The sequence below is a fragment of the Falco rusticolus genome, chromosome 7, assembly GCF_015220075.1.
Source record: "Falco rusticolus isolate bFalRus1 chromosome 7, bFalRus1.pri, whole genome shotgun sequence".
NCBI classification, from domain to species: Eukaryota; Metazoa; Chordata; class Aves; order Falconiformes; family Falconidae; genus Falco; species Falco rusticolus.
Window position 1 is genome coordinate 49834747 of NC_051193.1, and position 23544 is coordinate 49858290.

Here is a 23544-nt window from a genome sequence, read left to right on the forward strand (position 1 = left end):
CAAATGGAGGTGGAAACAATGCTGTCACTGAGGAGTAGAAAGGTAAATATGTTTTATAAGCTCATGTTTCAGGCAAAAGTCAATGAGCAAAAGAAGTATTGACCAAAGATGGGATAGTGCTTACAAAGTTTTGTAGATGTTTAAACAGCTATCTAGTTCATAGCAAATGAAAAATCTCGAGACATCTAGTTCAGCCCTTTTTCCAGGGAGTGACCAACTGTCCCTACAGCATTCCTGGCCAGTATTTGTCAGCCTCTTCTAAAAGTACTCTGTGGATGGAAATCAAGCTTTTTCATGGGCTGTTTCACTATTCTCACTAAAAGAAAGATTTCACGCATTGTTTCTCCTCCTGTTACCAAAGGAATTTATTCCCTTCCTCTGTGCAATTACCTTAAAATTACTTGAATGTTATTTTCACCTCTTACCATCAGTCTTCTCTACACTAAGAAAACTGAGTTCCTTCAGTCTTTTTTCATAGATCACGATTTCTAGACACAGAGTGTCAATAAGCCTGAAGTAGCCGCTGGAGGGACAGAGGGATCTTGTGTGTTTTTCAGAAGAGCTCTAAGAGTAATGTGTCTAGGTGCTGTTTTTTGTCTATCTGACAGCTTAAAAAACTTTGTGAGTCCATTTTTTTATTATTATTTTTTAGGTAACTGTCTCGTCTCTTTCTAAAAGAATCTCAGATTCCCTACAAGATGTCCCAAGTAATATTGTTCAGTTCAAATGGTGTTTAGAGAGTGAAGAACAGCATCAACATCCAGTTTATAATAAGGTAAGAGCAGGGAGACTTCCTGATTCGTGTAGGAGGTCTCACTGAGGAGAAATGTGAGAGTGTATGTCTGACTGCTTTGCTAGGGGAAGAAAGGTCAGTTGGCAGTATAGTACACCAAAGTATTTATACTATGAGATATGAAATAGAAAAAAGAAATTTTACCTCATTATGTAAGGAGAATTTTGTTGGGAACCCTCCTAATATGTGTATAATTCCATTCTGCAAAAAGCTTTCTGATTACCGGCCTGTGATGATACAATCCATAGTGAATAAGGTACAAAGGTAAAAGCAAGATTGCTGCATGGTCTAATTATGAATAAGGTAATAAAAATGGATTCTAATCTTCACAAAAAGTTATAGCCAAGATGGAAGCTTCAGATTACCAACCAATTTAAAATACAGGTTTACTTTCCAGCTTTGCTGCTGACTGCTGGTCTGATTTTAAGGTGAATACACTATTTCTGTGCCTTGGTTTTCCATTTGTAATGACTCACCATGAGTCAGGAGCAGATGACTCAGAGGTTATGGACAGTACAGCTCCTATGAACAGTACAGCTCCTATGCACTGCAATCAGATAGGCACCTGTAAGGTGTTTCCCGGAATATGCAAGAGCCCTGAAGACTAGCATACACGTGCAGTGCAGTTCATGCAAGTCTGCTATAATTTCCTTTTTGCCTGAGACTGGCTCCAGCATCCATATTGTTGTAACCTTTAAACATCTGAAAAATGAAAATTGTAATACTTCTTCTTCTGATTTGTTTAATCTGTGATGTTTTTTGGGCAATTAAATGAGATACAGTTACAGTGTTTGTATTTTGCTTGGAACATAGTACATTGGGTCTTCTGGTACAACTGTACTACAGTGTATAGCTGTAGTTGTGAAAACATACCATTGGCTTAGTTTGCAATAAGCTTTGTGGTGTGAAAATATACAAACTGGGTCTTTTTTAATTACTGTCTGTCCCATTACCTCTTACCTTTGAGTTTTAGCATTCCCCCTGCCAACTCTGCAATTCCATAAGAATTTCAAATGTTGCGATTTAACTTAGGTATCTTCATCTAACCAAAACAACCATAATCATCTAGATACCACTATACTTTCTTCCGAAAAGTTAAAAAATGTAATGGAGAGATGAATATTCTGCAAAGACCCAGTTGCTTCTATTTGCCTAATAATGCCCCTCAGTATCTACTGTGTGGTTCACAACTTTACAAAAGCCAAAAAAAAGCAGATGGTCTGAATTCCTTCTTTCATACCCTCTCCCCATTAACACATATCAGTGAGAATCTGTTCCTGAACACAGACGCTCCTGCGAGAAGCACTGACATGTGAAAGAAAGGGTGTATAGTACCTGCTTGTGTCAGACTTGCTGGGTGCCTCCAGTTTTTAGCTCATTACTCCAAAACCTCTTATTGTTAGTTATCATTTGAATTAAATACAAGATGAAATGGAAAGCCATCCCAATATAAAAGAAAATAAACCATTAATTTTTGGAAACTAGATGTAAATTTAGATTTTGCAGCATTCATCATCCCAACTAGCCATGTAATTAGGCTAATTCCTAACACATCTGTCCTTACTTGTGGACTTACATATGAATGGTACTAAACAGGTAAGTAACTGGCCAAACATTTATTAAATTTACCTCTTTCAGGTCCAAAGCCACCGCACAGCAATCTCCACTGTTAGCAGGCAAGTCTTTTCTTTCTACAGCACTGGATGACAGATAGCAGATGCACATGTACAACCACTCCTGCTGAGTTACAAAATGCTACTCTATCATTATGGTCTTGGTGTCCAGGCTTCCCAGCAGGTCTGTAAGGAAGTACATCATGGTTAGTTATAGATTGCCATAAAACAAAACTAATTTCTGAATAATTCAACTTTTTATATTAACTTTACAGCTGAAATCATTTCCCGATATGAGATGGAAAAAAAATACAGGTGGCATTGACTCTAGTTGTATTAAGATTGGATTTAAGTTATTTCATCAAATGCATATTCCTGAGCTTCCACTAGCTGTGACTGACCTAACACAAATGAAAAAAAAAAAACCCTAACTTTGCATTGTAGAAAAAACCTACATACAGCAGCACTGCCATCTTCTGCTTGCTTTCCTTCATGCATGTGAGCACTAGGTTTATATCACAACGCAACAGGGAAGGTGCATTTTTCTTCTAGTAGGTATCTGAGGCAATAGCATCTAATATTCAGGGATAACATACGTCTGAAGTTCTATAGATGTGAAGGAGTTCAGATGGGAACTTTTTCTGGGCATAGAAAAGGACTTCAGACATTTACCCAGGATTTCTAATGTATCACATCCCAGCCAAAGCAACAGCTCAAAAACCCCAGGCAAATGTGTCCATTTGTGTACTTGTGCTGTCTCAAAGGAATATATTATACCTGTTGAATATGCTCCATAGAGTTGATCTATACACAGATGTACACATTTGAACAGATTTAACATATTCCTTGTGGTCTGCACGAGTACAGCAAGTCCAAACCATGAATGATCAATATACATAGGACTAATTGAATGCAGTTGGAGTATATTTGATCATATGCAAGCATTTCCGTGGTCCACATGCAGTAGGTTGAGCAGCTCCCAGATGTATCACATATGCTCTTGATCTGAAGTTTCCTGGATGCGCTGTACATCAGCACATAAGCAAGACAGAAAGCTGGAAGCCCTATTTCAGATATTTTCTTTAAAAAGCTTGTGATATTTTGACCCTGGTTGAGCATCAGGTGCCCACCAAAACCGCTCTATCACTCCCCTCCTCAGCTGGACAGGGGAGAGAAAATATAACAAAAGGCACATGGGTCAAGATAAGGACAGGGAGATCACTCAATAATTACCACCATGGGCAAAACAGACTCGACCTGGGGAAAATTAGTTTTATTACCATTCAAATCAGAAAAAAACACCTTCCCTCCACCCCTCCCTTCTTCCTGAGTTTAACTTAATTCCCAGTTGCTCTATCTCCTCCCCCTGAGCGGTGCAGGGGAACAGGGAATGGGGGTTACAGTCAGTTCACCACATGTTGTTTCTGCTGCTCCTTCCTCCTCACACTCTTCCCCTGCTCCAGTGTGGGGTCCCTCCCATGGGAGACAGTTCTTCATTAACTTTTCCAGCATGAGTCCTTCCCGTGCACTACAGTTCTTCACACACTGCTCCGGTGTAGGTCCCTTCCATGGGGTACAGCCCTTCAGGAATGGACTGCTCCAGCATGGGACCCCCACGGGGGTCACAAGTCCTGCCTGTTTCAGCGTGGGTTCTTCTCTCCATAGGTCCACAAGTCCAGCTGGCAAACCTGCTTCAGTGCAGGCTTCTCATGGGTCACAGCCTCCTTCGGGCATCCACCTGCTCCGATATGGTGTCCTCTACAGGCTGCAGGTGGAGATCTGCTCCACCGTTAACCTCCACGGGCTGAGGGGGACAGCCTGCCTTACCGTGGTCTTCACCACTGGCTGCAGGGGAATGTCTGCTCTGGTGCCTGGAGCACCTCCTGCCCCTCCTTCTGCACTGACCTTGGTGTCTGCAGAGTTGCTGCTTTCTCCTCTCTCTCTCACTGGTGCAGATTTTTTTTTTTTTTTCCCTTCTTAATGTGCTATCACAGAGGCACTACCAACTGGACTTTGGCCGCTGGTGGGTCCATTTTGGAGCCGGCTGGCATTGGTTCCATTGGGAAGCTTCTGGCATCTTCTCACAGAAGCCACCTCTGTAGCGCCCCCCTTCCCTTACCAGAATCTTGCCATGCAAACCCACTACAAAGGCAAAGGTAAATTATATTTTTCTGAACTGAAGTTGCCAGCAAAAAGGCACATATGGCTTCCAGGGAACCCCACATGTCAAGGAAGTGGCTCTGTACAAGTTTGTCATATGGTACTAGATGATGGATTGTTAGATGGAGCCTTCAGCATAAACATTAGTTATGAGTTTGACTGTATCAGAAAAACTGGAAAGGGAGAGAATTTCACTGTGTGACTTCATCCTGTTGGGACATGTCCTTGGGGTTGTTTCTCCCTGTGGAGGCACAGAGTGACACTGGCAATTAGGAGTTTCCCTCTTCCACGCAGTGATGTATGAAATGACTTTTGCCAAGTGAACAAGTCTTAATTGTATTTTCTTCTTACAATATTGTAGTTAGATACTCCAGTCTTTGCTTTACTCAAGACTTTGAAAGACTGAGTTGCACTGGTAACTAACCTTTCACCTTTCCCTGATAAGTGTGATAATACTGCTGTATGCAGAGGAGTGTCTTATCTTTAAGAAAGCATGAGACTATAAACAGGGTGAGCAGGCATATTCACAGAATACAGCGTTAGAAACTGCTGCGGTTTAACTCCAGTAATATCATGGTATCAGTTTATTGCTCATCATTAGCTGGGAGAGGACTGTTTATGCTTCTGAGAATATCCATATGCATTACAATCCCTGATGCAGGGTCCTTTGCAGTCATGTGCGCTCACTGAACCCCCTCTGCTGTGCTGATGTGGTGTGGACCCTGTGGATCAAACCTGGTCCTGCTTAGTGATTCAGTTCTGGTACTAGCATCACCACTAGCTTCATCAGGCATTGCTACAGTCTGAGCTTGTTGCCACTACTGTTGCCAGTTCAACCCAGCCATGTCCGTCCTGCAAACTGCTACATGCTGGGCTCAGAAATGTCGGAGGACAAGACGCTTTTGCTTCTGACTTGGGATAAAGCTTTTAAGAGTGTAGGACAGAGGGTTTCTACTAGATTGTTCTTGAACCTGGAAAGCTTCCCAAACCAGAATCTACTGTGAGTCATACAGGATGATCCAATTGCTCCTGGTTACTTGAATTCCTTTCTTGGATACATTCAATATACGGAGAACAGACAATTCCATCCAAAGCAGGAAAATATGGAATGATCAGTAAGGCACATAACAGTGAATGTAAATTATGATTGTCTAAGATTCGCCCTTCCCACAGAAGCACAAAGTTTCATTAGTTTCATTCTTCTCTCTCTTGGACCTGTATTTATTGTTAAGAACAAATTAAGAACTAATAAAGACATTAGCAGGTACTGAAGAACAGTCTGAACAGTCTCTGTTGTTTACTAGCCCAAACCTCTTTGGGATAAAAAGGTAAAAGAAATTACTGAAAATCCATTTTGTTGGTGAGATCTCAGTTCACACTCAGTTAATTGGCCTGTTTTGCAGGATTTAACCTGGTGGCATAAGAACCTTGAAATAAATCTCTTAGCTACGATTAGAGATGAAAGAGAGATTAACATGGGCAGGAGAGTTGAAGTCTTTTTCTGCATCTCCACTGGTGAGTCAGTGTAAAGACAGAAGAACTACAGAGACATCAGGAAAAGGGTACTTCAGTCTTTCTCAGGATGCCTGATCCAGGTATTTTCTCCCCTGTACTCATCAAGTTATCCGTTTCGAGATCCTGTTCAGTCCTGTGAAGCAGGTTAGTGGTTTCTTTTACAGCAAGTCACAGATAGGAACATGTGTTTAGCTAAAATGGCAGATTTTCGTGAAATTGGTAAGGTAAGATATGACAAAATTGCAAGCCAGATTTCTTTGGACAATTTGCACCTAATAAGTAAATGTTATAAACAAATAAATAGCTGTGCTGTTTTGTTGTATGTACTATGGGGAATTTGATAGCGAAAGAACAGGTAGGTGGCATGCTGGAAGCAAAAAGCTACTGCATGCTGATAGAAGCAGTGTTTGAAGTGAGTTAGACAAAGAAAATTTGAAAACAGTATCAATAATATGGGAGAGATTTCCACATGTATTTGGCTTCTTCTGTTGAAAGAAATATTTCTCCCTCTATAGAATAAAAATCTAGCTTGCTGTCCCATAGCTGGGGAAAAAATGTCTGCTTATATATGCTTCATAACTCTGGAGTGGCTCATGTGGAGTGTGTTTCTAAGAGCTTTGATAGACATGTTTATTCCACTGAACTACTAGGAGCACTTGAGGTTTTACAATAGCCCACTGTCAAATACAACTTGAAGAACAGATACATACTGCAGAGCAAGACAATGACACTTTTAGCTCGTAACTGCACTTCAGTTCTTTCAGCTGGAAGAACTTCCTTCATGGAGCTCAAAAAATGCTACTATATGGCAGTGTGCGTGTCGCAATACATCTTATGCTAAAATATATTCAATACTTTGTTGAACAGTTAGGGAAAGAATAATGTTATGGTGTATTTACAAAATTTATTACGATGGGAAGAGACTCTTCTCATCTAAAATAAATTCAGTAAACTGTTAGCATAGGAAAAAATAATCTGAAGAGAAATACCCACACAGAAGCTGGGAACACAGCAACAGAGTAGGTAAGCTGTTCTTCTGTCCCAGACTTGATGCACTCAAATTTAATGAGAAGCATAGCGTCCCCCGAAGATCCTTTGTGCAACCCCAGGTATATCAGTGACAGCCAGGGTCAGTAAAGGAGGGTTCACGGCCCTACACCAGTCATTGCCCCCTCTCTCCTCTGACAGTTGGGCTCATATGAAATAGCCGATCTTATACTGCTGGAGCACTGTAGTGTGGGTACCTCTGTTAGGTGAATGTGCATGAAATCTGGTCTTACAACAATAATAAAATTGCACCAAGGAAGCTGGGAATACCTTGTGATAATTACAGGAGGCAAGGACTTACTAGAAAGGTTGCTCTCGTACAGAAATTTCTCTTTTAACTTTAGGCATCTGAAAATGGGGAAGGGAGCTATCTCAGAATAGCTACACGAGATTGAACGTATTCCTGCTTATGGAATTCAGCTACAAATTTCTTCATTGCTATAACATGATAGAAAGTCTCAAATTTACATCAACAGTGCCTCTTGAGTAGATGAATTTTAGGAAAAGGTAAAACTTTACAACTTTTGTTCAAATGTTAAAGCAAAAGGTGTTTGGCAAGTAGGGTGTTCTCAGTGACACTTCAACTATATGTGTGCCTAACAAATATGTACATGTATTTCATAGAAATGAACAGCGAGTGATGCATTCATATACGCTGGCCATTGGCTTTGAACTGCGTATCAGCAGCTAGGAAATTTCACAACAGATTCTCTCTGTTGTGAGCTCTGAGACCTGAGTACTGGGGGCAAAAGCAGCCATCTTACAGCTATTTTAAGTTCAAGTCATGAACTGCTTAACTGGTGAAGCAATCAAAGATACTGGCTCCAGGCTTTAGCAGACAGGCTGTCAGCTGAATTCGTATGGAGGCTTAATTCTCTGCCGGCAGAGCGTGATCCTTTTAAATGAGGTCTGAAGGGTACCGCAGAAGAATGGTGTGAAGAAAGTGGTGCCATTTTATAGATACCTGTTCTCTGGACTTGTTTGTACAGAGGTGTCTACCAGTAATCAGTATTCCATCATGATATTCTATATGATTGTCACATTATGATCACAATTAATATTCAACCATAACTGATAATCAGCCTTAATCATTAAAATCAGGACCCTGTTTTTAAACTCCCGAGAGCTGATGGCCTCAACACCTTTGGAAATAAGACCGGTAAAGAAAAATACTGTGCATTTTGCACACTGTTCTGTGTATTGTACAAAAGATATACAGAGGTGAACAGTTTTGAGGGCAATTAGTTTCCTCTGTAAATGCAGAGAAAATACACACAACGTGAATGATTAAGATCTCACAGGCATTAATATGTTTTAATATGAATGGAACAACCTACCCCTCGCCTGTACAAACAAAACTGATTCCTTCTGACATACACAGATGAAGACACTGGGATACCATTACCTTTTTAAGCTGCACTCTACAACAATCTGCTTACCCCATGTTAAGCTTCATTGCAGCTGTGGATCCTTTAGCGGGTATGCGTAGCCCTACTTTTGTACAGCTTGCCTGCAGGTGGTTTTCATGCTGTTTTAGCTGATACCAGCTTTATTCCAATAAAGTAAAGCAGTGGAGTCCACTAGCTTAAAAAACATTGTAAGAAAATGATGAGGCTTATGCTTCTCTGTTTCCCCAAATGTACAGGGTTACGTTTTACTGTTTATAAATGCCATTGTAGTAGCGGAATTAGATGACTATAATCATATAAATACATAGTTGTATAGCATAAAATCACCCTCTTGAAAATTGCTGAATTAGTATGAGACCCTGCTGAGAGCAAGTTTTCTGGGGAGGAAAGAAAGAACTCTATATAGCTTGCACATGTTGAGGAAAGGCGATCACAAAGCATCGGAAACACTGAAGGGTAAAAGTTCATCGCTTCAGCCGGAGGTACTGCAGCGTAGTGCTACATCCACACCACATACACTGAAAACACATTGTCTCCAGCTCTAAGAAGTTTTAGATCTTGGATGTTATTAGCTGTTTTCTGCTTGTGATCATGATATAACTGGAGAGGTGCAAAGGAGAAGTTATTAGTAGTGCTGCAAAGAAGCAAGTTTAAAAGTGCTGGGAAAGATGGTATCTTTTCTTAGATCCACTAATACCTGGAGAAAAGACGACAGCACAGCAGGCCTCCTTCAGCTGTGAAACTCTGAAATACCAGATTTGAAACTCAGGGCCAGGGAGGAGAAGTCTTCAAATACTTTTTATGCCCATCATTGTGATCTTCGGAAAGAAAAATAAGAGCCTGTAGATTACATGGGGAAGTAAATTGTTAATAACGTAAGAGTAGGTGTTTCAAAATCAAGCTAATAAAACATACAAGATACAGATTACTAAACACAAGTAGTTTACTGTCATTTTTCAAATGGTTCCCCCCTTCCAAAAAATACTGGGGTGTCACTTGGGCTGCAGAGTCTTCTTCAGACAGGAGAACGGAAGCAGTTCAGCGGGCGGTGAAGAAGTCAAGGTTGTTGCAGAACATGCAGCCAGGAATGAAGTTTAGGATTCCGACTGGAATACGGCAGACCCAGAAAGGAAACCAGTCTGCAGGTGGTAGGAGGGTTGGAATAAGGTGTGACTGTCACAGTTCGCAGCACAGAGGCAAAGAATAAGCAACTTCAGCTGCAGGAGCAGAGGTTAAGACAGTAATGGCGATTCCCTAAGGATTAAATAGGCCTCATTTAATACATCACGCTATTCCAAAGCCTGTTTTTTAATAAGAACTCTCATAAAGAAAGGAAGGACAATCACACAAAAAACCAGAGCATCTTAAACTGCTGATTTTTTCTTCAGGTATGAAGATACTCTGCTTTTTTTTGTAGGGTGGTATGTTACTTCACATAAAAATGGTTATGCTTTTATGCCAGATCAAGTGGGAAACATGCAGTGGAGGACAGTTTGTTACCAGTAATATATTCAGTCATAAAATATAGCCATAACACTTAAAAGTTAATAAAAGTTTCATACTATTTTCTAGAAAAACAGCAGTCTCATTGATAGTTTAACTATTTGTTGAGCATTTTGTGTCTGTGGATAACCACGGTCAGTTCCCCCTGCAGTTTTTGCCAGAGGGATTTTATCTTCGTAGTGTAACTGTAGGCATAAAACTGCCTTTTGGTAAAAAAAAAAATCATGTTTTACTGCACATTATCCATGAAATGGCTCAAAATAACCATGGGATACTGTGCTTCTGGTACTATTTTCTGGGGTTTTTTCCATCTGGAAAAAAAGCTCATGTGATTATGCTGTATCTATCTGCTTGTTTGTCCTGCTTGATCAACTCTTGACTGCAAATCTGACCATGACATAGTAATCTAAGAATGATTAATTCCTAGAATCACCAAGAAAATACACGCAACAAGTAGAAGGGCACCATGAGTCTTCTGGAGGGAAAGACAGCAGATCAAGTCACTTCTAGACATCAGAAAACCTGCACAGAAAATTGCCCTTGACAAAAATCCTAAGAATCCAGGTTCACTGGTTCTACTGTTCACTTGTTTTTAATTGTTCTAGTCAGTTCTTAGAATTTATTTTTTAAGTGATTCACATTGTATGAAATTTAAGCAATAAATTTCACCAGGGCACTCCCTCGGCAGGACTCACAGTACATGAGGCTTTATGGGACGTTTTCTGTAGTCTCTACAAATACCTTGTCAAACAGACTATAATCTATCTCTCTCTTTTCATCAGATTTCTGCTGCATGCCTTGGATACATGCTCCTAAAGAGCTTACAAGTTTTCCTTGACCTACACTTCTTTTCCTAATGCTGATCTGACTATGGCTGTCCTCAAAGTAAAATTCACCAAAACTAAGAGGGACAAATTGGCTCAGATCTTATGGATCCTCAACTGGGTATCTGTAGTGAGCGGGATCATTCTCTTCAGTCTTGGCCTCTTCCTGAAAATAGAGATCAAGAAGCGCAATGAAGTGATGGCAAAAGGGGATGTTAACTCTCTCCCCAACATGCTGATCTCTGTAGGGGTCATAGCATGTATCATCAACTTTCTGGGTGGCAAAATCTGCTATGACTGCTCGGATGCCAACAAGTTCTCTCGATGGAAACTAGTTATGCTCCCATACATTGTATGTACCTTCTGTTTCACCTTCTGCATCCTGGTGGGTGCTCTCATGTGCTATACCATGAGGAACGAGCTGGAAGAGTCTCTCTATCTGGGACTGAGGGATGCTATTAAGTTCTATAAGGACACAGACATACCTGGACGATGCTTCTTGAAGAAAAGAGTGGATATGTTACAAATTGCATTCCAGTGCTGTGGAAACAATGGCTTTAGAGACTGGTTTGAAATTCAGTGGGTATCTCCTCGTTACCTGAATATGGCTTCCAAGGAAGTTCTGGAGTAAGTATTTACTAGTTGTAACAATTAGAGGAGAAAAAACTCATTCAAGAAGGCAAAGTACGTACTAGCTTTTACTGGACCTTTGTTTCTTAAAAAAAAAACATAGGATGACCACATTACTCACAAAATACGCTAACTACATGCATAATCACAAGTTGCTTTTTGCTAGCTTTTTAGGGTCACTAAGCAAAGCAAAGATGTATCTTTCCTTTTTTAATGTGGTGAATTAGCTACCTAAAGATTTCAATTAAAGTGAGCTGATAACGGAAAGAGAAAAAGGGTTGTACTATCAATACACAGTCAATTCTAAACACTGAAAGATCTTTCTCCTTCAAGATTTTAAGATTTTGCAAACCCAGATTCAAATCTGTATGTTCACATGTGAGAAACTGCCAACACCACATACACTGCATCAAAAAGGAGGAGAGAAATCCTTGAAATTTGGGTGGGTGGGTGTGGGTGTGTTGGTTTTGGGGGTTTTTTGGTGGTTCTTTACATGATGTAACTATTAGAAAATTATATGCTTAAACAGAAGAGTCTGGTAATTCTTGCAGACAGTAGAAAAGGTAACAAAAATATTTTAAATTAAGACAATCCAATATGTGACAATTCTTCTAAAGCTGAAAAAAAAGTCTTCACTGACAGAGTATAGTAGTTATATATTCTTGGGAAAGACAAACACAAAAAGCTTGACTGGCATTTTTCAAGTGTTCTGTTTTGTTGAACTCAAAAATCAGCAACAACAAAGCCAGAGGAAGGGAAGCTGAAGATCTTGTTTTCACAGAATTTGCAACTTGAAACTGCCATCGTAGCAAAGTGTATATACAGAGCGACAAACATGCCAGAGGATGGGACCTACGAGAATATGGACAAGAGGGCGTCAACATGCATAAGGCAGTTGGCTGTGGAAATAAAACAAGCTTTAGAAAAGTGTTGTCAAGGGAAAAGCTGGAAAGCAACAGTGCTACAAAGCAGTGACCCAAGACATGTTTTAAATCCTGGTTCTACACCAAAAACTGACAGGACAACCAAGGTGGTCCACAGGAACTTAGGAGTAGCATCTTATTGTGAGGACAAAAGTAAAATATACTGCGTCTTATTTCTGTGAGACATGCAGAAACAATGTTTTACCCAGGGTCTTAGCTAAACTCTTTCCTTCTGCAGGGTCACCTGTGCTCTGCCACTGTTTTGAAAATACACTGTCAGTTAATTTTTGCCTCACGTAGGCAGAAGTTGCCAGTGAAATGCATGTGAGAGCAGTTACTACACTGCAGAATTTCTTTTACTGTAAATAAATTGGATACTAGCAATTCAGATGGAATTATCCAAGTTGGTGATGTATAACCCAATTACACTATGATTTCCAAAAATCTGGTAGTGAAACATTTGATATTAAATTGTTGGAAGCAAAGTCCAGCTGGTAATGTTCAGAAAGAATGGAGAAGAAACCAAATATTTTTCTGGGTTTCATCTTGTACGGTATGTCAATTAATACTTGGTAGATTGAGAGGCAAAGCAGGCGAGAACTGACATACTGTCAACTCGCATGTAACTTTTGCAAAACTGAACTTTGCACCTTCCCTCATAATCCTCTTCTCTCCCCTCTCTTCTGTGTCTCCATTGCCAACACCACTACATGACAAGAAATGGAGACAATCAACAGGAACGGCAGGAGGATGAGACAGGTTACAGTGGACACAATCCCATCCAGGTTGTACCAGCAGTAAAGTCCCTAACCAGCAGGTTGAGGGAGGTGATCCTCCCACTCTACTCCACTCTCATGAGACCCCATATGGAGTACTGCATTCAGCTCTGGGGCCCCCAACATGAGGAGGACACAGACCTGTTGGAGCGAGCCCAGAGGAGGGCTGCAAAGATGGTCAGAGGGCTGGAGCCCCTCTCCTATGAGGACAGGCTGAGAGAGTGGGGGTTGGTCAGCCTGGAGAAGAGAAGGTTCCAGGAAGACCTTACAGCAGCCTGCCAGTACCTAAAGGGGGCCTGCAGGAAAGCTGGAGAGGGACTTTTTACAGGCACCCATAGTGACAGGATACAGGGGAATGGCTTCAAACTGGAAGAGGGCAGATGTAGATCAGCTATTAGGAAGAAATCCTTTACCGTGAGGGTGGTGAGACACTGGCACAGGCTGCCCAGAGCAGCTGTGGATGCCCCATCCCCGGCAGTGTTCAAGGCCAGGCTGGACGGGGCTGTGAGCAACCTGGTCTGGTGGAAGGTGTCCCTGCCCGTGGCAGGGAGGGTGGAACTAGATGATCTTTAAGGTCCCTGCCACCCCAAACCATCCTGATTCTATCATTGCTTTGGTTCAGTAAAAATCATCTTTTTATAGTCTCAAAAGCAAATTTAGCTTTACAATACCTAACAACTTTGAATTGCAATAACCAATAATGAATGTCTCACTCTGTCAGCTCTGTTACTGAGGTCTTCCCTTCTAACAGTACCAAGATGCATCATTCTTTAATTTGTCAGTAGTAGAGGAAACAGGATGGCAGGGGCACATTACTCAAGTCTGGAAACTGCTGTTGTTGGCAGCAGAAAGAACATTCTTTGTTATAACATGTGGCAGGAAGTAGAAAAAAAACCTCACACAACTAAATTGGTGCTTGGCATCAAAAGGAAAGCTAAAGACTTAGCTTGAGGTTGTATTTTAACCATTTTAGATGCTGTACTGTATTTGGGTCTTGTCACTAAAATATACAAGGCATTTTGCTGGCCTGGGTAAAAGCTCCCCTTTCACAATGTGCTGGCCTTCCTCTCCTCCCTCTGTGGGGTTTTGGAAAATATTAAAAATTCTATTATTAGCAAATGGCAAAAGCTGGATATCTAAGAGAAAATTGTCTTTCATGTATGCTGGCTCCCTAACGAAGGCTGAAGGGCATGGGCTTCATTAAAACAGGCCACAGTTCTCACCTGTGGGGCTGTCTCAGGAAATAAGCCTTTGCAATGCGCATGAAAATAGATACATGGTTAGAGGCAACTTCCCCAAAGTGCGAGAGCATCTCTTAACATCTTATATACTCTCCAGTTTCTGGAAAATCTATTTCTCCGAAGAGCCTGGCTGGAAACAGAGGTCCTCACAAGGATACAGTAGCTAAAGAGCAGGCAATACAAGGAAAACTGACATCAAGGATTCATTTAACTGTTCCAGAAACTCCATTAGTCTGAGACTGTTCTCTTTACATCCTGTGATTTTTTTTTTCTCTCTCCTATATCTTTCTTCTTTTCCCACTTGTTCTTATCCTAGTCGTATAAGGGAGAGAAAGGAATAATTTTTAACAATAAATATAGTTTCAAAAGTCAGAAATAGTATAGTTACAAGAAGTAGAAACTCCATTGTGAAGTAGTCTCAAAACACGCGCCAAACCAGCCACTGCACAGAGGTACAATGATGGAACACCAGCAGACAATTTCCAGTGGTTCCTGGGGCATGCAAAGTGATCCTCGAATTAGGTTCTCTCTTAAGGAATGCTTGTGTTAAAAATCAATCCAGAAGGATTTCTAAGGCTGTAACTTCCATTAGAGTTCCACCACGATAAATAAGTTCAGAAATTGTCTTTAGTATTTTCAGCACAGAGATACCAAAAAAGGCATCATCTCTGCGAACACACCTTGTGGAATCTGTGATTCCACACCTTGCACACACAGTACTGAGAACCATGTGAGATACTGTGCCGATACTACGCAAATAGAGCAAATGAAAAATTTAGTTTTCCTGCAATAAGCAACTTTTCCAGTTGAAAATATATTCCCATTTTCCTTTTGTTACATTGCAGAGCCCTACATTGAAGCAGACTTGCATTATATCCTTTTATAAATATCACAGACACTACCTGCTGCTGATAGCAGATTTGTAACGCCCAAACTTTCTGTGCTGTTGCAGCCGCCTAAAGAGCAATGTTGATGGCAAGTTCTTGGTGGATGGAGTACCCTTCAGCTGCTGCAACCCAAGCTCCCCACGGCCCTGTATCCAGTACCAGCTGACTAACAACAGTGCTCACTACAACTATGATTTTCTGACAGAGGAGCTCAACATCTGGGTGAAGGGGTGCAGAGAGGCCCTGCTGGATTACTACACAGCTATTATGAGATCCATTGGTATTGCAGCGTTGCTTATTTGGTTGTTTGAGGTAAGTCTAATAAAAATGGCCGGTATCGGATTAATCAGAGTCTTCCTGCTCTCTAGGATGGGAAGCAATTACACTGTAATCTATGAGAAGCGCCTCAATATCTAATATAAATTCCACAAGCACTTCCAGAATGTTACAGGACTTCCTTTAGGAAGGCAACTTTCTCAAGTCCCCTAAGCAAAAGCAAATCTCATTGAAGATTAAAACTAACAGAAATTATGTATATATTTCTGTACATTTACACAGCTTTTTCAATAGACTATGGCATATTGCCTTCCCTGAAGCATTTATGGGGTCAGATACAGGATGATATATGCAGTGACACAACTGCAAGGAAATGAGGTGATAAGGTCTGAGGATTGTTTTAAGTCCATTTTGACAAAAAAAAGTACAAAATGTTGGCAGGCCTGTGGCTGAATACATTAATTTTATTTATAGTAAAAACTGAGCATAAGTATGAATATCTCAAAGCCTCCTTTTACATTACATAGCTTCACCATACAAACAGTACTTGCAAACATGGCATATTCCGGGCCAGCGGTCTTTCTGCTGGCACCTGTAAAGAAAGCTGTCTGAATGTTGTCATCACAGGTAAAGGACTCCCCAGTGGCACAGGCTAAAATATGGTTTTCTTCCCTTTTTAATAAGTTTCCCTTTTCTGATTATTGCTCTACTGCATAAATAACACCACTATAATTAAAATAGTTCACAACAGTCCTCAAGCAGTGCTAGATGCAGGGGTGGTGCCAGAAACAACAGGACTTTGGCAGGACCTGAAAACGCGGTGAGCCAGCTCTCTGTGCTCCCTTAAATATTGACAAGCTGGACACACTGATCTTGAATCCAACAGAACTATGAATGTGGAACTTTTTCCTAAACTTAAGCCTCTACTATAGGCCATCCTTCTTAATTTTAATGCAGTGCCATGTAGGAGACATATGACTTACATATGAATGATTGAACTCCTTGGAGAAAATACCAATTTAATCAAGGTCAGTGGGAAAAAAAAAAAATCCATGGAAGTTAACACACTATAATTTAAACTTTTTCTTCCCCAGTGACTGATGGCTCCATTAATTGGTCATTCATTCTACACCAGTTAGTTGTAGTCTCTGAGGCTGCACTGTTCCCGAGTAACTCTAGGTATTTATGTGCTAGTAACATGCAAGTGGGAATGCTACCTGAAGAACAGAGAGATAATCAATCAATCTCTCCCTGGTATTTTTCTTTCTTTAAAATTTGATTAATTGGGAGAGCGGTTGGATATATTGCTGAGATAAAGAATCTGTCTGCTTTACTCAATATTAATTATTAGGCCTGTAAACACACGTCAGAAAGCTGACTTAGTAGTAGGATCAAGGCTGTAATTTAAACTCTCTGTTTAACCATTAACTGTTTCCAGCTCTCTGTACTTATTGGTGTCCGGTACCTACAAACAGCCATGAAGAACGTCCTTCTGCTAGGAGATCTGGAGGGTGAATCAGATGGTTGGTTACTAGAAAACAGCTTTGTGGAAACTGCCAGATACAACATCAGTATCATTAAGAACCTCGGCAAAGCCAACCAGATCTCCACTGTCTCAGGCATGAACGACCCCAACATTGACGTTCAAAACACAAACTGTGGCAAAACCAATGTTATAACAAAATCTATCCCAGCAGCTAGCTAGGCAAGTCTTCAGAGAAACTGTATCACAAGCTCTGACATATTACGGTCTTACAGATACCGGACTTTTCACTAGTAGGCAAAAAATGGTAGGAAAACTAGTAAGACAACTGAACAAACCATGGACTGGTGACAGCTCCAAAAAAACTGATACTTCTTTGGCTGGATGTATTTTTACACATTCTTGTGAAATCCCCGATTTTCAACACTGCGCAAAATAAACTTCTGGAATTTTCTCCACTTTCTCTCCCTTGCTTATGTACTTCTGTCATGGTCTGAATACGTCAGAATAATGATTATGCACAAGCAAATGTTCCAGATAAGATGGGTCTACATCTACTAACATACAGATTGGTCTCCTGTGTACCAACGTTTGTCATTAACGTCATTACATCTATAGAAATCCCAGCAGCAGGAAAATAATAATAAAAAAAAATATTACACCAAATAAAAAGTTTCTTTAAAAAAGACAAAAACTCTGAAATGAAAACTATTAGTCCAAGTTAGGATCGGGGAAATTTTAGCCCAATTCTACATATATATGACAGCCCTTCTAAGAGAACCTACTGGGTAGTGAAATTGAGTTGAAGGCAATGAAAATTAGCATAAGCTATTCCAAATTATTTTTTTCCCCAGAATAGTCTGGAGTATTTCTTAATTTTTCTCCATCTATAGTTCAGGGAAAGCCAGCTGCCGTACCTCCCTGGAAGTCAATGGGTACTGCTGAAAGGAGTTCTCTGCTCAAGAAAACTAATTGGCAGCTCATGCCAGGATATTTAAAATTTGAAGTAACATGTGATAGCACAATTTAAGAACAAGCAGACACTTCCCATAAAATAAACAGTAATAATCCTACGTGTTTAAAAGCTCTTCAAAAGTACTTACGTAGATCCAGGGTCTGGAAAATAAGGGATTATTTGGAACCAATGAAGCCACAGACTGACATATCTCCATCACATTCCTAGTACAGAGCTCAGGAACTTTGTCAAAGCATGAAGCGAGAGCCTTCTACACCCAAGACACAGAGATACAGAATGCCCTAGGACTATAATTCATCATTACTAGCAAGCAGAAAAACATATCAATACAGAACAGAGGATAAAAGACCAAATAAAATATTTTACTTGTTATTGTTGTGAATAATGCATTGTTTGAATGTAAGTCTGGACAGCTTGTGCAATTTTGAATCATAGAATTATTTAGATTGGAAAAGACCTTGGAGATCATCAAGTCCAACCATTAACCCAGGACTGCCAAGTCCATCCCTACACCACCGTCCCTAAGCACCGCATCTACATGTTCTTTAAACGCCTCCAGGGATAGTGATTCCACCACCTCCCTGGGCAGCCTGTTCCAATGCTTGATCATTCTTTCAGTGAAGAAATTTTTCCTAATATCCAATCTAAACCTCCCCTGGCTCAGACTGCAGCCATTTCCTCTTGTCCTGTCACTAGTTACCTGGGAGAAGAGCCTGACCCCCACCTGCCTACAGCCTCTTGTCAGGTAGTTATAGACAGCAATAAAGATCCCTCTTGTGTCTCCTTCAGGCTAAACCTCCCAGGCTAAGATCATTGCTTCCAACCGTTAACCCAGGATTGCAAAGTCCACTACTGAACCATGCCTCTAAGCGCCACATCTACAAATCTCTTAAAATATGTCCCAGGATGGTGATTAAACCACTTCCCTGGGCAGCCTGTTCCAGTGCTTGACAACCCTTTTGGTGAAGAATTTTTCCCTAATATCCAATCTAAACCTCTCCTACTGCAACTTGAAGCTGTTTCCTCTTGTCCTGTCACTTGTTATTTGGGAGAAGAGACCTGCCCCCATCTGCCTACAGCCTCCTGTCAGGGAGCTGCAGAGAGTGATAAGGTCCTGCCTGAGCCCCCTTTTCTCCAGAATAAAAAAACCCAGTTCCCTCAGCTGCTCCTCACAAGACTTGTGCTCCAGACCCTTCACCAGCTCCGTTGCCCTTCTCTGGACACGCTCCAGCACCTCAATGTCCCTCTTGCCGTGAGGGGCCCAAAACTCAACACAGTGTTTGAGGTGCAGCCCCACCAGTGCCCAGTACAGGGGGACAATCACTCCCCTTGTCCTGCTGGCCACGCTGCTTTGGACACAAGCCAGGATGCTGTTGGGTTCTCGGCCACCTGGGCACACTGCTGGCCCACGTTCAGCCGGCCGTCAGCCAGCACCCCCAGGCCCTTTTCCCCCAGGCACTTTCCAGCCGCTCTGCCCCCAGCCCGTAGCGCTGTGTGGGGCTGCTGTGACCCACGTGCGGGACCCGGCACTGAGCCTTGTTGAACCTGGTACAACCGGCCTCGGCCCACGGGTCCAGCCTGCCCGGATGCCCCTGCAGAGCCTGCCTGCCCTCCAGCAGCTCAACACTCCCCCCAGCTCGGTGTCGCCTGCAAACTGGCTGAGGGTGCACTCGATCCCCTCGTCCAGATCGTCGATAAAGATACTAAACAGAGCTGGCCCCAGCACTGAGCCCTGGGGAACACCACTTGTGACCGGGCACCAGCTGGGTGTAACTCCATCCACCACCACTCCCTGGGCCCGGCTGTCCAGCAGCTTTTTACCCAGCGCAGGGTGCACCCGCCCAAGCCGTGAGCAGCCATTTTTAATGTACAATCAAGTACAAGTAAAGATTACACCACTGGGATATTCAAAGCATAACTATTCCTACTTTTGAAATTGTGTGAAAGTAACAGTAAAAATTTTACCTGTCTAAGCAATGTTGTTTTCTACAGCAACAGAATAAGCAAGAATTATGCTGTAATAATATATGGTAAACAAAGTGTGAAGTAAAAATCTGTACTGTAATTCAAGCAGGCTACATATACAATCATAATTTCAAATGCGATTGCTTCACTGCTTAAAATTTTAGGCCTATACCTAGGAATATTAAACAAAACCAGACAGATGTGGTCTGTCTGCACCAGTAGCCTGTAGCAGATGTTTTGCAAAGGCACATAAGAGGCAACACCATTAGAAAATAGTTGTTTCCCTGACAAAGCCTCCTGACTTCCAGGAAACAGCACTTTGGGACCTGGTATGACAAAGAGGGTATTTATATCACTGTTTTAAAAAAATCTCAGTGGATGTTTTTTCTACAAATCTGCATAGTATTTTTTTTTTTTTAAACTCATTCATGGTTTTGATATTTAAGACACAACAGTGAGCTTCAGATTTTTAACTCTCAATTCAGTTCTGCATTGTTGTAAACCTGCTTCTCTTCGCTTGTTAACTCCCTGGCAACTTAAGTCAGGTATCCCCTAATTCTTGCTGTAAGATGTAGCTGACAGTCATTCCTTAATTATTCCCTCCATGCCGTTCCCAATTTTAGAGTCTTCTAATATAATCTCTCTTGATCCTATCTTTCCAAGTTGAAAAAGTTGCTATTTAACCTTTTACTCTATGGAAGTTGTTTCATACCTTCGATAATTTTCACCACTCTTCTCCATTTATCATTTTGAAATGGACAACCCTGTGTAGAGCCGAAGACATCATGAACTAAATAGGTCTTCTATCCTTTTCCTAAGAATTCCTATCATTGTTTTTGACTTGTTATGAGCAGAGACAAATTTTCACAGAACTATCCATAAAAATACTAAGAAAATCTTTGATACGAATATACCTGGGGGTGCTGTTCGACAACAGGCTCAGTACAAGCTGCAGTGTGCCCTGGAGCCAAGAGGGCAAACCCTGGGGTGCATCAACCACAGTACAACCAGCCGGCCACAGGAGGTGATTATCCTGCTGTATTTAGCGGTGGTGCGGCCTCACCTGGGGTACTGTGTGCGGTTCTGGGCCCCTCAGTTTAAGGATGTGAAGGTCCTTGAACGTGTCCAGGGGGCAACAAAGCTGGTGAAAAGGCTGGAAGGAACGTCCTGTGAGGAGCGGCGAAGGACTGTGGGCTTTGTTTAGTTTGGAGAAGAAGAGGCTGAGGGGCAACCTCACTGCTCTCTGCACCTTCCTGAGGAGGGGAGGTGGAGAAGGAGGTGCTGAACTCTTCTCCCTGGTATCCAGTGATAGTAGGACACATGGGAATGGCTGAAAGCTGTGCCAGGAGAGGTTTAAACTGGACATGAGGAAGCATTTCTTTACCAAGAGCAGTCAAACACTGGAACAGGCTTCCCAGAGAGGTGGTTGATGCCCCAAGCCTGTCAGTGTTCGAGGCATTTGGACGGTGCCCTTGGCATGCTCTAACTTTTGGTCAGCCCTGAACTGGTCAGGCAGCTGGACTAGATATCATTTTAGGTCTCTTCCAACTGACATGGTCTAGTCTATTGCAAATGTTAGTTTTTGCATAGCTACATTAATTTTCATTCACCAAAAGCTAAACCTTCTGTTATTATCCAGCTGCTAAACTTAGTAACAGCCCCCTGAAAACATTCAAAATAAGTTTTATGGAATATCTTTGTATCATTGTCAGAGTTTGCCACTTTGTAATTCCCTTTTTCAGATCACTTCTGAAAATGCTGAAAAAGCCACACAGATTTCTGTGTATCTCAGTTGTTAAACGCACCATTTATTCTTTTACTTTGTTGCTGAACCAGATCTTCCATTTATCTCATGACAGCTTCTTCTAATTCTATGGGTTAGTTGGAAGACACTAGTCAAAGTTTTTTGAAATCCACATTATTACTGATTGGCTCAACATCCTCATCATATTTGTTAACTCCTTCAGAGAATTCAATCTGTAAGCTCAGCCTTCCCTTTACAAGAACTATGTGTTAACTCTTCCCTTTGCACTGCATTTACCTATTTGTCAACTTCTGTTCATTTCAATCACTTTGTCCAGTGTGGAATTAAACTTAACGGGTGCATAATTCCTTCAGCCATTTCCGAGAGCCAAAAATCTTACTTCTGCATCACTGTCTGCTGTGGTGGTGGTGTTGCAGAACACTGAGCACAACAGTATCCTGAGCCTCACCAGCAGCACTAGAATTAGGTGATACATACTGGGAAAAAAAATGAACACAGAAAGCTGTAGTACCTTGAGGGATCAAGAAGACAGACAGTCATATATCGCAAATTAATCAGAGTTTGCAGCAGAATTATTTTTTTTTAAGCCAATTTTTTTTTAGATGAGTATGCAAAGTGCCATGTGCGTCAGTCAATAGCAATCACTTCCTCAACACAATTTCAGTGCATGTACAATTGGAAGAACAGTTCTAGATTTTTCAGTAACAAAAATGTGTAAGAATCAGAAATAAGTCGGAGAAAACCAGAAATTACTTCTGTAGATTTGCTTCATTAGGAAAAACTGAGTCAAGGGGACTAAGAATATGTAAATTTTAAAAATTAAAATGCTTTAAAGAATGAAAAGAAAGCGAATAATGGTTCAGCATGATGAAAAAGGTTGTAAACCAGGAAATAAGATCATAGTTTTTTAAAAAAGGAAACCTTGTTCTGCATTTTAGGAAATATTTCCTAATGGCAACACATATTTAACTGTAGAAGCAGACAAAACCTGACATTTTGTACCACTTAACAAGTGTCTCTAGGTCAACTACCTACCTTGCAGTATATTACAAGAGCTGTGAGCTTACTCTTTTGATAACTCTCTAGCAGAGGTCCCTGTATGATGGATTTGTCAAGAATCTGCTCTGAAAAACAGATTTGGAAGGAAGAGTGAACTACAATGACCATCCAGCCTGAGCGTCTCTGTAAAAACAGAAATTTCACAGTAGCTGCTGTAACACATTAGCGCGAAGAGCAGAGGTGTAACTGTCCGGCCACACATCTTCCCCATTCTCCTTGAGCCCCCAGAGCTCATTTACTGTTGTATGAAAATAACACATTTTACCATAAAAAGACTAGTTAATATTTGGGAAGTTCACCTTTGTCTCTCAGCCAGCTGCCAAAACCTGCAGCAGTGGCTAGCAATGTGATCACTTGTGAAATTAACTGAGTATCAGCATACATTTCACAGGGAACAGTTGTTGTCTTGACTATTACCGTTAATTACTTAGTCATTAGATTGTTCATTTCTATTCTGTATAGGCATTCAGAGTCCCCACTGATATAGATATATTACAAAAAGATGACAGCTCATTTCACAGTGATCAGTATAAAATTTACTTTTGAAAATAAATGCTTTCTTCTTTGCTTTGTATGTTTCCCTCAGACAGTGGATGTGCACCCTACATATCTAACTTGCTTTACAGCACCTGTCACAATAGTTTGGGTTTCCTGGAGTATTTCATGTTACAGCCACTGGATCAAGAAAAGAAACTCAGG

At 41.2% G+C, this 23544-nt stretch overlaps 1 protein-coding gene and 1 long non-coding RNA gene across 3 annotated transcripts; one reads left to right on the forward strand and one right to left on the reverse strand.

Moving 5' to 3' along the window:
* Window positions 1–1254: 1254 nt before the first annotated feature.
* Window positions 1255–10816, reverse strand: LOC119151619. Its single transcript, XR_005105476.1, has 3 exons — window positions 9235–10816; window positions 2423–2592; window positions 1255–1495 (listed from the first exon to the last, which is right to left on the reverse strand). It is a non-coding gene; the product is annotated as an uncharacterized LOC119151619 (long non-coding RNA).
* Window positions 5862–17543, forward strand: LOC119151618 (photoreceptor outer segment membrane glycoprotein 2). Of its 2 annotated transcripts, none has more exons than XM_037395736.1 (4): window positions 5862–6161; window positions 10823–11491; window positions 15387–15633; window positions 17036–17543. In XM_037395736.1, exons 2-4 carry the CDS (start codon window positions 10911–10913, stop codon window positions 17300–17302), a joined length of 1095 nt encoding a protein of 364 aa, XP_037251633.1. In that variant the 5' UTR covers window positions 5862–6161; window positions 10823–10910; the 3' UTR covers window positions 17303–17543. The 2 variants fall into 2 exon arrangements, with proteins under 2 accessions (XP_037251633.1, XP_037251632.1); XM_037395735.1 differs by having other exon boundaries at window positions 5863–6225.
* Window positions 17544–23544: the final 6001 nt, after the last annotated feature.